We start from the raw sequence: 17,905 nt of genomic DNA, 5'->3' as shown, positions 1-17,905 counted from the left end.
GTATAAAGAACAAAAACATGTTAATATTTGATAGTTTATTTTGTTGTAGAACAAACATAATAATTGCTATTTTGATCTTGAATTCTTAAAAATAATCATTAATAGTAATATAATTGTTATAATACTGAACTACTATCTAACTTCATAGAGTCTTCATTTTTCATTCACGTCTAATATTACAGCCCTCTTCTATACTGTAAGCTCCATGAAGGGAAGGGTAGAGGTACATCTCAGACATTTCTGTGAATTTCTCAGCATCTAGCACAATGCCTACTTGTGCAGGAACTCACATTCAAATGAATCAAAAGATAAATATGCATTCAACCAACTTTCATCTCCTGTTAGTCCAAGCATTATATCAAGTAACTTGAACAGATGATAGCCACCATGTAATACACAAAAAATTAAACATGCATGATAGAATTCACTGTTCTTATCATACGAGAAATTTAGAGTTGGAAGGAATTTGAAAATTTTGGTCTATCTCCTTGCTCAGTGAAGAATACCATTTGTGATATCATCTCCCTTCATTCTCTGCCTCAAAAGCTACTCAAATTCAGAGTCAACTGTAATTCAACAAAGTTAGTAAAGCTCACCCTGACAAAATAACAGCAACAAAAACAAGATGTTTTTCCAGTACATACTGTCAACTACAAATTGGCACTTGCCATCTACTTCTACAAGGAGTAAATTATGTGCTGCTGCAACTGCTGACTTTCAACACCCCCTGAAAGGAGTTCAGGGTGGAGAGCTGAGGCACGCTGTGCTCCGGGAAAAACTGCCAAAACAGGTCTTCAAATAGATATTTTATGAACCAATTATTTTATTTTGTGAACCAATTCTTGTATCTCCTCATATCTAGAAAAGCATTAAAATCCTTCATGGTGATATCTGCTCCTCCAGACTAGCAGAAACCTTCTGCAAAAAAAATATGAGTTTGCTTGCATGTATTCCCCTTTCACCAAAACCACATATATTCTGACCATTCCCTTACCTCTTTGGAGCAGTTCCTCAGAGCTATCTGAAATGCTCTGATAGTTCAGAGAAATGTCTTCATTTTGCCCCTAAATAAAACTTATAACTCTCAATTTTTTGTGTGTGTGCATTTTTTAAGTCAGCAATACCATTCTAAAGATTTCACAAATTTTATCCCATTTGATGTCCACCACAAGATGCTTTTGAACTGTGGTGTTGGAGAAGACTCTTGAGACTCCCTTGGACTCCAAGGAGATCAAACCAGTCAATTCTAAAGAAAATCAACCCTGAATATTCATTGGAAGGACTGATGCTGAAGCTGAAACTCCAATACTTTGGCCACCTGATGTGAAGAGCCAACTCATTGGAAAAGACCCTGATCCTGGAAAAGATTGAAGGCAGGAGGAGAAGGGGATGACAGAGGATGAGATGGTTGGATGGCATCACCAATTCAATGGACAGGAGTTTGAGCAAGCTCTGGGAGTTGGTGATGGACAGGGAAGCCTGGTGTGCTGTAATCCATGGGCTCTCAAAGAGTCAGACACAACTGAGCAACTGAACTGGCTGACAAGCCTTCAAAATAGATATTATTATCTATTTTATTTAAAAAATGAGGAAACCAAGTTGCAGTCAGATTAAATATCTTATTCCTTGTCATATAGATTGTAAGTGGAGGAACTGGGATTCACACCCAAGTCTATAAGATTCCAGAGCCCTAGCAGCGTTTAAATCAAGGAGCAACATTTCCTGTTCTGCTCATTGGGCAATTAATTTTGCAGTGAAAAAACTTCACAGTTCTGTCACTTGAACTATTGTCTTAAGCTTTTACTTGCATATGTTACTGTTACTAGTTTTTAGAAATGCTTATACCTTATTTTCTGGAAGTTTACATATTTGTGTCTCCAAACGTGTAAAAAAAATATGTAAAAATACCTTACACATAGTAAAGGCTCTGTAAATATTTGGCATATTCATTCAAAACACCATGAAGGGATACTCTTTTCAAATCAGTTAATTTCTGTGTGAGAAAATTGTTCTTTCTGTTTAAAACTCCTTATTTTCCTAAAACAAAATTATAGAATCCTACTACACAAAGATTATGTAATCTATTGCCTTCATTTTATGGTTGAGAAACCTAAAGGTAATTGACTTGCCCAAGGTCACAAAGCTATTAACTTGCAGATACATGGCCATGAACTCTGGCCCCAGAGTCACTGTCTGGTAATATTATTTCAGATATTCGAAAATAGTTTCGAGGCCCATTTTGGTCATCTTAGACCATGAGGTTTGAATTTTTCAGCATCTTAGACATTCTCCTAGTTTTAGCCTAGTTTTCCAATAGTCAAATTAACAAAGACTTTCTAAGGTACTGCAGGGAAATAGAAGCATTCATTTATAATTGATAGCATTTTCATTGAGTATTATCTTTATGTAAAATAATCTGTCATTCTTAGTAATCAAAAATTTATCTGCCTTATGATTTAGTTGTCCCACTTTGTAATAATAAAATTACATCTTAAGAAAATAATTGAAAGAAAAAGACCAATTATACAAAGATGGATTTAAAATAATTTCTACCTAGAAGTGGCCAAACATTTGGAGAATTTTTTTTTGTAGAATAATATATACTCATGGAAATGATATGTAGACCAGATAGCAATAAGGAAAATTATGTAATAAATGAAAAAAGTAAAAAAGAAGAGGGCATATTAATTGCAATGTATAGGGATGTGAAGAAATTAGAATTGTAAATTGTGGATCCTTTAAGGTAAAAGGGTTCTTTGTCAAATCTTGCTATTTCTCCTTCTCTGGCATTGTTGATTAAACCCATAGTAAGAACTATGGTGCCCAGAAGTGAACGTAGCTAGAGTATAGGGTTGTTGGAAGGATAGAGAGGAGGTGTGTCAAGAACAGATCGGGGCCAGGCTGCGTGTCTCAGTCCATTCTGAATTCTATGACAAAATGGCACACACCGCATGGCTCACAAACAACAAAAATTCTTGAGAACAAGGATTGTGTTTAATTATCTTTGAATCCCCAGCACCTGGAACAATGCCTGATGTGTGTGTGTGTTAGACGCTCAGTCGTGTCTGACTCTTTGTGACCCCATGACTGCAGCTCACCCGGCTCCTCTGTCCATGAGATTTTCCAGGCAAGGATACTGGAGTGGGTTGCCATTTCATATAGTAGATAATAAGCAAATATTTGTTGAGAATCAATGCCCACATCCCAGACATTGAAAGTCAAGGGAAAATATAAAGCCCACACTAGCATGAACTAGAATTATCAAAGAAAACTTTATTGAGGAGGGAAATATACAAAGGGTAGATTTTCTCATAATCAGAGAAGAGGATGACAGTTACTGAAGGTTAAAGATAAAAAGCATAACGTGTAGTGTGTGATGAGGTGGGGAAAATTAAATGTGTTTTGTTTGATAGGAAGGAGAAGCAGTGAATGTGTGACATAATTAAATACTTTGTTCTTATTAAAACTCGTCTCTTTGGTACTATGTCCAGAGATTGTTAATGAAGGCAATGATCCTAAAACTTAGTCCTTTTGGAAACCTCAAGGTGCATCAAAACCATATAAAAATGTTTCATTTAGACAAATTATATATTATAAACAGTTTCCCTGATGACTAGTAGTAAAGAATTCACCTGCCAAGCAGGAGACAAGGGTTCTATCCTGGGGTCCGGGAAATCCCCTGGAGAAGGAGATGGCAACCCACTCCAGTATGCTTGCCTGGGAAATCCCATGGACAGAGGAGCCTGGCAGGCTATAGTCCATGAGGTCACAGAAGAGTGGGACATGACTGAACGACTAAACAACAAAGATTATAAACCGTATAGGGGAAAACATGAGCTTTATAGGAGGGCAAATCTACATTTGAATTTTAGTTTTTCCCACTTAACGATGTTATTAGGGCAAATCACTTATCTCTTTGAGCTTCAGTTTTCTTTCTGTAAAATGGGAATATATTGCCTATCTCCCACTGGGCTGATGTGGGGCTTGAATGCAGTAATTCTTATCAGATATTCAGTGCTGTGCTTGGTATATAGTAGATGTTTAGTACACATGAGCACTACTGTTATTTTTAATAATGTGAATTGATGCATTGATGTGTGTGTGATAAGTCAAGGTGGACATTTGGGTTGCGTATGTCTGGGGATAAGCACACTTGAGTCTACTTGATCTGAGGGTAACTGGAAATGGAAACAACTCAGAAAAAGATAATGTATAACATGGTGCCCTGTAGCTGTTTGCCTCTTTAAAATGAAGTAATGCCAACACCTTTGAGTCTATTGGCAATTGTATGATGTGAATGCTCAAATAGAAAGCCAATAATTTTCTCTACTAACTACCTGCTGTACAAACTGTCATGCAAATACTGCCTTATGATTTATGTAAACATTGAAAAATCCCATGACTTTATTCTTATGCTTGGATTTTTTTCTATGGTAGAATACCTAATTCAGTTAATTTCAAGTGTGTTTGTCTGTAAACCAGCCAAATATTTCCTTTTAAATACTTGAGCTCTATGTTGAATATACAGTTATGGTTCTTAGCATATTACTTTGTTTCAGTAATTAGATTTCATCCTATAATCCCTTAATGAGGATTTAGTTCCACATATACTAGGCTGTCTCCAATCCATATTAAGCGAAGATTTTTCATCTTATACAGGTTCTTCCAGGGGACCCAGCCCCCTAACCATGGGAGCCCAGGACACCCTCCCTGTTGCAGCAGCATTTACAGAAACGGTCAATGCCTACTTCAAAGGAGCAGATCCAAGCAAGTAAGCCTGGGGCTTAGTCCACTACATTCTCCAAACTCTATGCTATTCAGCGGGGAACGCTCCACATATAATTATTTCATTCCACATCCTAAGACCAAAAAAAATCTAGTCAGCAATAACAGGTGACATACTTAGAATTAAATTAATTATAAATATTAACTCACTGCTTTCTTTAAAATATATACCCTTCTCATGCTGGGACCCTTGGGGAAGCCAGTGCCCCACTGGGCTCCCCCAAGGCTCACAGCTACAGGCAAGAGGATATATATATATATATATATATATTCCAAAAGGTCCAAACTCTAATCTTACTACCCAGAAATCTCTGATTCAGTCTTTTTTGTAAGTTACAGGAAACCCTAACTCAACTCTGTCAACAATGAGAAAATGTATTATCTCACAAAAGGAAATGTCTAGATCATGTCTTTATTGTTTTAGTCTTTCCTGGCTGAGAGTCACTCACCTATAAACTGAAACAATGGTGCATTTGAATGAGAACCTGGAACAAAACTACCTTTCCATAACACATAGATTAGTAAGAGAATGCTTCTAAGTCGCTTCAGTCGTGTCCGACTCTGTGCGACCCCATAGACGGCAGCCCAACAGGCTCCCCCGTCCCTGGGATTCTCCAGGCAAGAACACTGGAGTGGGTTGCCCTGTCCTTCTCTAATGCATGAAAGTGAAAAGTGAAAGTGAAGTCGCTCAGTCACGTCCGACTCTTAGCGACCCCATGGACTGTGGCCCACCAGGATCCTCCATCCATGGGATTTTCCAGGCAAGAGTTCAGGAGTGGGGTGCCATTGCCTTCTCCAAGTAAGAGAAAAAATATATTAATATGTAACCCTTGTTAAGTAAGAAAAAACTAGCCAAAAAATTGTAATCATAGAAAAGTAAAAATTTTAGATAAAAACGTACCATTCCCTATTTACGTGAGCCTCATTTCACTTATATCAGTACATCTTGACAATGGACTTCACCTGAATGCACATGTGATGTAATTAGATACTTTGCCTCTCTGTAAGGAGTCCCCTGGATGGGGTTCAGGAAGTCTATGGATCCCTTGAAATTATATTTCATATCTAATGTGTATGTCTGCATGCACGTTTGTCCATAGAGGGTCTACGGCATTCATTAATTTTACAAAGAGGTCAGATTAAAAAAAAAAGATCAAGTGATTGTTAGTCTACATTGAAAACTAAACACTTAAGTCAAACTGGTTTTGAAGTATGTGACTAATGCACTTCCAGGTCTGAATTTGAAGGATAAACAAAGGACAAACCTGGGAGAGGAAAGAATTGCTTTTTGTTTTTTACTTGAAAGGACTAGGGCTTAGAAGACCTTGGTATCCATGGAATAAAAGATCAGAAAAAAAATTAAATGGGCATATACTATAGAGTACTACATGTTTTATAAAAATTTTATAAACAGTGATATTAAGGATAGTTAGGACTTGGATCTCTATATATTTTTTAAGTGAGAATCTATATGACTAATTGTTGATCCTCTTTACACTTCTGAAACAGTAGTATTTTTTAGTCTAAATCTAACAGTATTATGCTGGAAAACCAATATAGTTAGTAACTCTACTCCTATCTAGCCACTGGGATCTATCAACTTCCCTAAATATCCTTTGAAAGAACACTTGGGTTTTATTCTGGGCCCAGAGTTTTGCAGAGAAGTAAACACTGTGGAATCTGGTGTCTGAGTTCATTTGGGTTGCTATAACAGAGTAGGTGGCTTATAAATAACAGAAATTTATTTCTCAAAGTTCTGGAGGCTGAAAAGTCCAAAATCAAGGCCCTGGCAGGTTCAGTATCTGATGAGAGCCTGCTTCCTGGCTCATAGGAATCTTATAGATTGGAAAGGGCTAAGGAGCTTTGTGAGTCTCTTATAAAGGCACCAGTCTCATTCATGAGGGCCCTACCCTTATGACCTAATCACCTCCCAACAGCCCCACCCAAATATCATCACACTGGGGTTTAGGTCTAAATATATAAATTTTGGACATCACAAACATTCAGTCTATCGCTTTCTGGTTTCTTCCATGCCTTTTCTTTTTCATCTTCAAAGCAGAGAGATCATTTGCCACAACCACACATCAATAGAAATTAAAAGTTCATTGTAGAGTATGCATTTGAACTGTTAGAGAAAAGTAAGCATTATGAGCTTAGTATACATACTTTATATACATAAATATGTGCTTGTTCTGTGGACTTCTTCTTTGAATAAAGAATTTAGATTATTTTCTGTATCACCAGTTCTAAGGACTGCTTATTACTGACTAACCTATACCTTAGAAAACTCAGGGTGCCTTAAATTACAGGTAGAAACACACCCCCCAAAAAATGACTAGTCAAAATTGTGGAGAGATATCTATAATGGAGTGAAAAACATTGGGAATCAGACAAGAATGAATTCTTTTTTGTACATGTACTATTGGCTTTAATTCATTCATTTATTCAGAGAGATCTAATTTGTAGTAAGGATACTTCTGCCCCTAAAATCTATTCTCAATATATCATATCACCTCTTGGCTCAAAATCTTCCTAATTTGTTCAGAGTAAAAACCAAATGCTTCATAATGATGTATAAGTTTTGTCCTTCGTGACCCATTCCAGTTGCCACCTCTCTGATCTTGTCTCTGCCACTCTCCTGCTTGTTCATGCCCCTCTAGCTACTCTACCTTCCTGGCTGTTTGTCTTTCATCAGCCCAATCCCATCTGCATCTCAAGGTCTTTGCATCTGCTGCTCCTTCCACATTAGCGAGATCTTCTCCCAGGTATCTGAGTGACTTGCACCCTCCCTTCCTTCAGGATTCTGCAGCAGGGGTATCAGAGGCCATTCTTGTCCATCTGTGTGAAACAGAAACTCTCCAGCCCTCTCTGTAGTCAACACTTCCTTTCTCCCTACCTCACTGTCTCTTTCTCCATAGTTAACATTTCACTTGTTTTCTCATTAATAAACACTTTAATCAATGTGTTCAATGTTTTCAGTTTCACTGTCGGTCCCTTCTTCCACTAGAGTGTAAGCTTCATGAGAACTGGAACCTTGAGTATTTTGTTCACTGTTGTATCCTCAGTACTTAAAACAGGACCTGGCAAGGAGTACCCAACGCATAGTTGCTGAACAAACTGAGTCAAATTACTCACTTAACATTTACAGAATGTCTGCTATGTGGCCACCAGTGTACTAGACAGTGGTACATTGTCTTCAGTTTCCACCAATACTACAGTCTAGTATTGGTGGTGAAGACAGTTGATATGGAAAATAAGACTTGCACATAAATATAATGCAAAATCCATTATAGGAGGAGAATAGATATGGGACAATGGGGTTAAGAAGTCCTTAATAATAATCTTTTTTAAACCCCAAAAAGTGGTGTAGCAGCCTACCAGTCACTTGTGGAACTGTCCCTATACAAGCTGGGTTCTTCATCTTGTTTCAGTCTCCCTGGCACGCTATGACAACTGAGGTCTGTACCTGTGAGCCTGGTATCCATGACCTTGGCGTTTCAATGATGTGGCACTTGAAGCAAAGCAATTTTAGTGCTTTTCCTATCCCCTCCCAAATTAACTGAGTCTTTTAAGGATAACTGCATATATTGAGTCTTTTTTCAATTATATTGTTATAAAGTAGTTGCAGCATATACTATATGTGGGTACACAGGAGGTTTAGTATATTTCACTGAAATTATGAGATCTGAAACTTATGAACATTATGAAGTGACATGCTTCTAAATTTAATTTCACCTTCTGTGATGAAATTAGAAGTGAATCATTCTAATTGCTGTCACTCTGGCATTCGCTTTCAAGGAAACAACTCAAGTTATAAGTTTGATCATGGAGTGAGGTGGGGTAGAGGTTGAAACCAAACACAGCACCACATGGAGAAATGATACAGAAAAAGCATGTGGGTTTGCTTTGCCTGTGGTTCTCTCTCATCCTGTATCAAACGTGTTCCCATTTGTTTTCAGACCACACATTGAAATGAGACATATACTACTTTATTTTATATTGTGACATATAATCCATTTAAATATGGTTTACACTCTTTCTGAGTATTCAGAACACCTTGTAACAGGTATGATATCTGAAACTTTCTCAGTAGCTAATAAGCAGAGAATTCCTTGACTTTGCTGCCACCTGGGGGAAACACATCTCCTGTTATTAGCTCCTATTTGAACAACCCTGGTTGTTGCTGCTGCTGCTGCTGCTGCTGCAAAGTCGCTTCAGTCGTGTCCAACTCTGTGCGACCCCATAGACGGCAGCCCACCAGGCTCCCCCGTCTGTGGGATTCTCCAGGCAACACTGGAGTGGGTTGCCGTTTCCTTCTCCAATGCATGAAAGTGAAAAGTGAAAGTGAAGTCGCTCAGTTGTGTCTGACTTTTAGCGGTGGTAGGAACTGATTCTCTAATCCCAGGAAAACCTTTGGTTTCTCAGTTGTATTCTATCCTTCTCTTACCACCATATTTCTATTACATATTCAAGTGTCTGTCTCCTTGCTTATATAGGAAGTGTGCTCAAGGTCATCTTTGTCCTGTTTCTCACTGCCCATTCTATATATGCATTATATAATGTGTGGTTCATTGATTAGGCAGCTGATATATAATTGGGAAATGTATGAATTTATTTTTTAAACATTTTATTGAGTTCCTACTCTGCACTGGGTTCTATGTTTTGCACCTTTGCCTTCCTAGAACCTAAGACACGGAACTTGCCTTCACAGTAGTAGATAAAATAATGTGCTACAAAATAAGTTTTTCTTTTTTTTAATCTGTCCATTTGTCCAAGGAACCTAAAGCAAGGAAAATCTAAAGAGGGCTGAATGGAAAGGATATTAAGGAAGGCTTTGGAAAGATCTGCCTTTGCACTGAGTCTTGAAATATGAAAAGGAGTTTTTGCCTAGTGTCAAAGTCAGTGAAAAGGGATGATAAATAAAGGAAGGGAAGTAGCCTATGAACAGAAGTCTATGCTTGAAAAGAAACCCATGTGTTTAGTTATCAGCACAGTAGAAGAGACATTTTATGTAACGGATACATTTCTGACGACCTCACATAAATGAAGTCCACACGTTTCCTGACCAAAATTGGCCAGCGTTTCTGTTGACCAGTTATCATAATGCTGCCTGTGGCAAAAGGGACAGCCCAATTCATTAGCCACTTGACCAGCTGACCTTGAAATTTTGTCATTCTAGACAAATTTTGGGGGATTCATATGATTTCACATTTACTTCATAAAGTAATGTGTTAATATTTCCATATTGCAGTATTTCAGATTTCCATGATTTAAACTAACATGAAATATACCCACATCACTCACTGATGAGGACAGTCATTACTGTTGAACAAAGACTTTCCTTTAACAAGTGAGTATAGGTTGAAAATATTAATTATATATAGAAAACTTCAGATGATTTAGACATTGAATGGATTAATAAATCATCAAAGATCTGACTCTGACAATTGAGATAAAGTGCAGAAATAAAATGTAGGTCAGGAGCCTGGGTGCTTATTATATTGGCTTATACTGACTACTTCTCTCATCATCCACCCAACATTGTAAGCCCTTTGAAGACAGAGGCTGTTTTGCTCATTTTTTAATTGCCTTCCCACTCAAACAAACAACTTACATATGAGTCAATAAATGTTTATTGAATTAATAAATACCACTCCCTCCTCTTGATGACTTGCTTTCAAAAAACAAACTTTATCCTCTACCATGACACCATGTAGAGCTCATTTTGCAGAACCTGGAAAAGAAACTGAGCAGAGTCCTTACCAAACAAAAAACATTCGAGCCACTGCTGCTAACAATATACTGAGTGATGGTAGATGCTACAGTCTAATTTTGAAAGTGCTCTGGCTGAAGCTCTTGTCTTCTTCTAGAGTTGTCAATTAAAATTTTTCATGTCTCATATGTTGGAAAATGTTGGGTAGACTCAGCTTAAGGGGAATTCCAGGCTTAGTACCAATTCATCACCAGTAAATCAAGCAAGGCTCGTGAATCTAAGACACAGAGAAGGAAGACAGCTGAGTTGACACCAAACTGGGAGATCAGCAATATTCTCAGGGAGAGATGGAGGGGCAAACTTCCAGACACCAAATCTCTCATTCAGAGCAGTTCAGAGTTAGAGATGATAATACCTGAGAGGGAAAAGGGTAACTTTAGGAAACCTACCTGCCCCTCCACCTCTAACCCAAACCCAACTTTGTGCACATACAAGGCTATAGCAGTTCTTCACATAAGCTATTTTGAATGTGTACCAAGGACCATCTCACCTGAGCCATTTGTGTCTCATCAGTCACAGTTACACAGCATACGAGGTTTGTATAGGACAAATAGAGTTTCCTATATTCAAGTGTGAGCCAAGTTTTCATTGACCAAGCTCAGTTTCCCTAGAAAGTACACTAGGGAACAGTGCAAGGGTCAGTCATCCAGACGTATCCAGAAGTCGTAAAGAAGTTCACTCATTATAAATATTTATTATTTCCCAAAGAAGAAGAATCATTTCGAGGTTTCTGCTTCTGGTCAAGATGGAGTAACCAATTGACCCTTCTACCTGAAAACACTTCAAAACGGACAAAATATACGAAACAATAATTTGCAAGACATGGGACCTCAGGGAAAGGACAGTCACCCCTGAGAGGTGAAGTGTGCCCTATGATTGCCCCGACTGACTTCCTGGGAAGTATCCAGCCCATGGATATAGAGAGAGCCCACCAGCCTCACAGATGTTCGTGGGAGAAGTCTCACTGAGGCACGCTCCACTGCAAAACTGGCTGAGGAGGGTGCCCGAGGAAGCTAACGGCTTCGGGCGCGGGAGAAGCCGGCAGTGGAGACAGTATGCATATGAAGGAGTCTGGCGCCGCGGACCGATCTGGGCACTGGGGCAGCCCAGCCACAAGCACCTCAGGAGCCAGACGCTATAGGATCTGCCAGTGTCACTGGGATTGCAGTACCCACACCCTCGGGCACCACATCCCTCCTGCACTGCAGGAGCCTGGTTCTAGACAAGCCATGCGCACTGCAAGGAGCCTGTCTAGCAAGCACACTGCAAGGAGGAAGAGGGGGGAAGAAAATGGCTTCGTTTTGCAATGTCTCTCTAGTGCCCTCTACTGACAAAATATAACATAGTGCCTGTTGGCCAAGAAAAAGTACAACCCTTAAAGGCCCGAACGGAGAAGGCAATGGCACCCCACTCCAGGACTCTTGCCTGGAAAATCCCATGGATGGAGGAGCCTGGAGGGCTGCAGTTCATGGGGTCGCTGAGGGTCGGACACAACTGAACGACTTCACTTTCACTTTTCACTTTCATGCATTGGAGAAGGAAATGGCAACCCACTCCAGTGTTCTTGCCTGGAGAATCCCAGGGACAGGGGAGCCTGTTGGGCTGCCGTCTCTGGGGTCGCACAGAGTCGGACACGACTGAAGTGACTTAGCATAGCAAGGGCCCGAAACTAATACTCTAAAAGCAGGCAGTAGAGGGTGAATTGGAACTCCATGAGTTTTATTTAGAAATTGACAGAGATCCTAAATTTCATGTGGAAATACAAAGGACCTAAAATAGGCAAAACATTTTTGAAAAAAAAGTTGGTAGAATAATGTTACTTGATTTCAGAGCAATTTAAAAGCTACAGTATCAAGACATATTGGTTGTGGTATTAGTATAAAGATGGACAAAATAGATCAATGGAACAGAACAGAGAATTTAGAAATAGATCCACACATATGTGGACAACTGAATTTTAACAAAATTGCCAAGTGGATTAATTCTACAGATGGTAGTAGGATGATTAGATATATTCATCCACACAACTAAAAATAAACTCGGACCTATACCTCATAGAAAATATGCAAAAATTAGCTAAAAATGGATCACAACACTGAATGTAAAACTAAAAATAAAAAATTTCTGGAATAAAATAGGTGAAATTTTTGTGACTTTCAGGTTTATCTATGATTTCTTAGATAAGACTCCAAAAGAATAAATTGATTAACTAAAACCCATAAAAGAATAAATTGATGAATTAAAAACGTCTGCTCTTTGAAAAAAAAAACTTCTTCAAAGTTATTAATACTCTAAAGAGAAAGAAAAACAAGCCAAACTAGGAAAAAAATCTTTGCAAAGCATATATCTGTTAAAAATATTTGTATCTAGAATGTACAAAAAACTCTCACAATTCAGTAAGAGAACAGAAAACTCAGTTTATAAACTTGGCAGAAAGTTTGAGCAGACAGTTCATCCAAGTAGATAAATCACAAAGAAACACATGAAAAGATGCTAACATCCTTAGCCATTAGGGAAATGCAGATTAAAACAACAATGAGATACCATTACTCACCTATTAGAATGACTAAAATTAAAAAGACAGACCTACCAAGTGTTGGTGAGGATGTAAAGGAATTAAAACTCTCATATTCAGCTATGTTTTCCACTTCAGAAAACAGTTTGGCAGTTTCTTAAAAAGTTAAAGTTACACCTACCATGTGATCCAATCATCTCACTGGTATTTATCCAAGAGAAATAAGAACATGTGCCCATAGACAGACTTGTACACACATATTCATCACAGATTTATTTGTAATAGGCAAAAAAATGGAAAGAATTCAAATGTTATTCAATAAAGGAATTTTTTTTAATTGCCTGTGGTATATCCATATTCTACCCAGCAATAAAAAGACGTGAACTATTGGTTGCCACACTATGTGAGTGAATCTCAAAATAATTATGCCTAGTGGAAAAAGCCAGATCAAAAAAATCACACACCTTTTGATTCTGTTTATATAAAAATTTTAGACAGTCCAAACTAATGTGTACAGCCAGAAAATATATTAGCAAGTGCCAAGAGATAAGGAGGAAAGGATGGAAAAGTACAGAGAGAAAAACAAAAACACAAGATGAAACTTGTAGGGACGTGGGGATCCTGACTATCTTGATTTTGTGATCATTTCTCAGATGTACATTATGTCAAAATTATGGAACTTTACACTATAAATAAGTGCCAGTTGTACATCAATTATATTTCAATAAGGCCCTTTTTATTTTTTTAATTTTTATTAGACGACAACTAATTTACAATGTTGTGTTAGTTTCAGGTATACAGCAAAGTGAATCAGTTATGCCTATATACATGTCTACTCTTTTTTAGATTCTGTTCCCATATGATCATTACAGAGTATTGAGTAGAGTTCCCTGTGCTGTTCAGTAGGTCCTTAGTTATCTATCTTACATAGATCTGTGTGTATGTGTCAATCCCAACCTCCCAATTTATCCCTCCCCTGCATACCCCATGGTAACATAAGTTTGTTTTCTACATCTGTGACTTTATTTCTGTTCTATAAGTAAGTTCATTTGTCATATTTTTTTAGATTCCATCTATAAGCCATATGTGGTATTTACCTTTCTCTGTCTGACTTACTTCACTCAGTATGAAAATCTCTAGGTCCATCCAATGTTGCTGCAAATGGCATTATTTTATTCTTTTTTATGGCTGAGTAATATCCTATTCTATTATGTATGTACCACATCTTCTTTATTCACTTCTGTGTTGATGGACGTTCAGGCTGCTTCCCTGTCGTGGCTATTGTAAACAGTGCTACAGTGAACATTGGGGTGCATGTATTTTTTGAATTATGGTTTTATCCCAATATAAGCCCAGAAGTGGGATTGCTGGATCAGACGGCAGTTCTATATTTAGTTTTTTAAGGAACCTCCATACTATTCTCCATAATGGTTGTACCAATTTAGATTCCCAACAGTGTAGAAGAGTTCCCTTTTCTGCACACCCTCTCCAAGCTTTATCGTTTGTAGATTTTTTGATGATGTCCATTCAGATAAGTGTGATGTGATATCTCATTGTAGTTTTGGTTTGCATTTCTCTAATAATTAGTGATGCTAAATAAAGCTTTAAAAAAAATAAAAGGATTATTCTTCCTTCCAAATTATCATCCAGCTGTATTAACTTATGTATGTGACTGATTTTATAGTTTCAACCAAATAGACAAGTTAATGGAATGAAGATCTAATTAAGTGAGAAGCAAAAAGTTTACCCCATGAGTCCATAAAAGAACATACTAAAGGCATTAATCGTGTTACTTAGAGAGCTAAAATAAATCTCAGTGAATAGTGTGACAACACTGTGTAGTTTAATATCTTCAAATATACTTCCAACAATTCAGATATCAAACAGAGAGAGAACCACCAGGATAAATTATTCTATTTGTGAGGTGAACACAAAGACTTTTCTACAGGAAAAGAAAAGCTGTTTTATTCTAACAATGCAAAAACATCTTCAACAAAATAGCCACTTTTTGGAGTAACTGTTAATACAAAACTTTGAGTCCTCAAGTCTTAGAAATGAGTTAGTAATTCAGAGTGAATTGTAAGTAAGAGCTTACTTTTTCTCTCTTCTGCTATGTCATAGTATTACAGAAATCTTTGCTTTTCACAACTGCTTTGATTCACAGCATGTTGACCTGGGTTTCCTCTCTTTCCTCTCACGTGTTGTGACATGCCAGATGTATCGTGAAGATTACTGGAGAAATGGTGTTGTCTTTTCCTGCCGGGATCACCAGACACTTTGCCAACAATCCATCGCCAGCTGCTCTGACTTTTCGGGTGATAAATTTCAGCAGGTTAGAACACGTCCTGCCAAATCCCCAACTTCTCTGCTGGTAAATATATTTTCCACAAATTTTTTAAAGATGTAGGTGTCTTACCATGTTATTCTTAGATGAGAGATGTACCTTAGCAAAAGGGAAGCACTGTAGAGAAATTATTGTTATTCAGATATGTTTATAGATTGAATCCCAGAGCTCTGTATATATCTATGTGTGTATATATATGTATACATATATGCATATGTATGCATATATATTTTTTAACGGCCAACTCTCTCAAGTGGCTAAAGAGACATTTAGAATAATAAAACTTATTCATTGTCTATTTTGCTTATCACTGGTAGACAGTGGATGAGGATGATGGGAAACAAGCATAATAAAAGGAATAAAATCCATTTATTGTATTGGCATCTTTTAAAAATCAAATGATATCTGAACTGTAAGCTACTCTTCATATAAGCTTAAAAATCTCTTTGTGAGACATGTAATTTCATTACACTGTAATGGTAATTGTTTTGATGGAATGGTACCTGTGTACCATCAAAGAAGCTTTTCTAAATTTCTTTATATAAATACATTTCACACTTCCTATTAAATCCGAATGTGATGTTTTGTCATATATATGCATATCCACATTCACACAACACATACACACATTGCTATTGCTAAGTCACTTCAGTCATGTCCGACTCTGTGTGACCCCATAGACAGCAGCCCACCAGGCTTCCCCATCCCTGAGATTCTCCAGGCAAGAACACTGGAGTGGGTTGCATTTCCTTCTCCAATATTATTGGCAATGGATGAGACAAAAAGAAACATTCTTGGTAGTTTTTCCATCAACAAGTCCTGATATTCCATCTAAAATTCTTTCTCTAAAATGGCCACTTTTTCCCTTTATCACGACTTCTATCCAAATGATAACCATCATTTCCCTGGACCACAGCCAGCGCTTTCCTCTTCCCCTCTCTGCCTCCAATCTTGCCCCACTCCTATACACAATAGCCAGCTTTTTGGATGCAGATCAGGTTGTCCTCCCTTATAACCTTCTGGAGGCTTCACATTACATTGCCTTCAAGGTCCTGATTCATCCACTCTTGCCTGTCTGTCTATCCTCATCTCCCACCATCCTCTTCGGAATCCTTGTAGCTGCAGCCATACCTGCCTGTCTTGGGAATGGCTGAGTCCTTTCCCACATCCAAGTTTTGTACACTTGATTACTCTGCCTTCAATAGCATTTCCACTCTTCTCCACCAGACTTTTTTGTACACTTGTTTACTCTGCCTTCGGAGAAGGCAATGGCACCCCACTCCAGTACTCTTGCCTGGAAAATCCCATGGACGGAGGAGCCTGGTAGGCTGTAGTCCATGGGGTCACTAAGAGTCAGACACGACTCAGCGACTTCACTTTCACTTTTCACTTTCCTGCATTGGAGAAGGAAATGGCAACCCACTCCAGTGTTCTTGCCTGGAGAATCCCAGGGACGGGGGAGCCTGGTGGGCTGCCGTCTATGGGGTCGCACAGAGTCGGACACGACTGAAGTGACTTAGCAGTAGCAGTTACTCTGCCTTCAATAGGATTTCCACTCTTCTCTACCAGACTCCTACTCATCCTTCAGATCTCAGCTCCACTCAGCCTTGCCTGACCATTCCACTCTCCTCCCCACTCCCAAACTAAGTCATGTAACCCTGTTATTCTCTTTCAAGATTCCTATTCTTTCCATTGTCACACTTACTAAAACCAGTAATTATATATCTGTTTGCTTTCTTCATTCATCCACCTTCCACACTGGACTATAAAAGACATGAGGGAATAGAACACATCTATTGGATTGCCACCACATCCTCAGTACCTTCCACTGTGCCCAAAAAGGATTTAAATAGTACTTATTGAATGAATGAACAATTCAACTATAAGTTAAAGAAATTTATCAAGCTGGATATTTATGAAGAAATAGCTAAAGGTCATTTGGAGTTTGAGGGCCAATACAGTCACTCTCTTTGACTGCATGAGACTTTTTCACTCCAGCGATGAAAACACAGTCACAGGTCTTTCAGATGGTGACTAAGATCACCTCCTTCTCGTTGGTCTTTACGATGGTTTAACTGGTAAACCTGATTCCAGGCTTAAAAATATAAATGAAATGCTCACCTATGAAGTGAAAGATAAACATGAAATGGCCAAGATTGGAAATGAACAGCTTTTTATTTCAGTTTCCCTCTGTGCTTTTGATGTGCACATTGAGCCACTGAATTTTATTTTTCTAGGTTCCTCCATCTGCAATTAGGAATTGTGTGCCACTATTTCACCAGTTTGTAAATATCACCGGTGGGATAGTCATAGTTTTTGTTGCATTTTTAGGCAGATATGTTACCAAGTTCTTAGGTATATATATATACACACACACACATATATCAAAGTTTTATATTTATATTAATACTTCAGTCTTATGAATTGAATTAAATATCAGTCTGAGAATATTCCTGTTTGACAAAACATTATATAGACCCTTAAATTG

The 17,905-nt window shown here is 38.0% G+C and overlaps 1 protein-coding gene across 5 annotated transcripts in view; it reads left to right on the top strand.

The window, feature by feature from the left end:
* SGIP1 (SH3GL interacting endocytic adaptor 1) overlaps window positions 1-17,905 on the top strand; it is a 237,433-nt gene that overhangs the window by 194,903 nt on the left and 24,625 nt on the right. For all 5 annotated transcript variants that reach the window (XM_070367880.1, XM_070367882.1, XM_070367881.1 and 2 more), the window contains 2 exons: window positions 4,660-4,771; window positions 15,289-15,444. In XM_070367880.1, coding sequence (XP_070223981.1) covers window positions 4,660-4,771; window positions 15,289-15,444 — 268 coding nt within the window. The remainder of the gene's footprint in view (window positions 1-4,659; window positions 4,772-15,288; window positions 15,445-17,905) is intronic.

Source organism: Bos mutus, chromosome 3 (genome assembly GCF_027580195.1).
Source record: "Bos mutus isolate GX-2022 chromosome 3, NWIPB_WYAK_1.1, whole genome shotgun sequence".
In the NCBI taxonomy this organism is placed as follows: Eukaryota; Metazoa; Chordata; class Mammalia; order Artiodactyla; family Bovidae; genus Bos; species Bos mutus.
The sequence above is the reverse complement of the archived record's forward strand: the minus strand, read 5'-3'. Positions and strand labels throughout refer to the sequence as shown.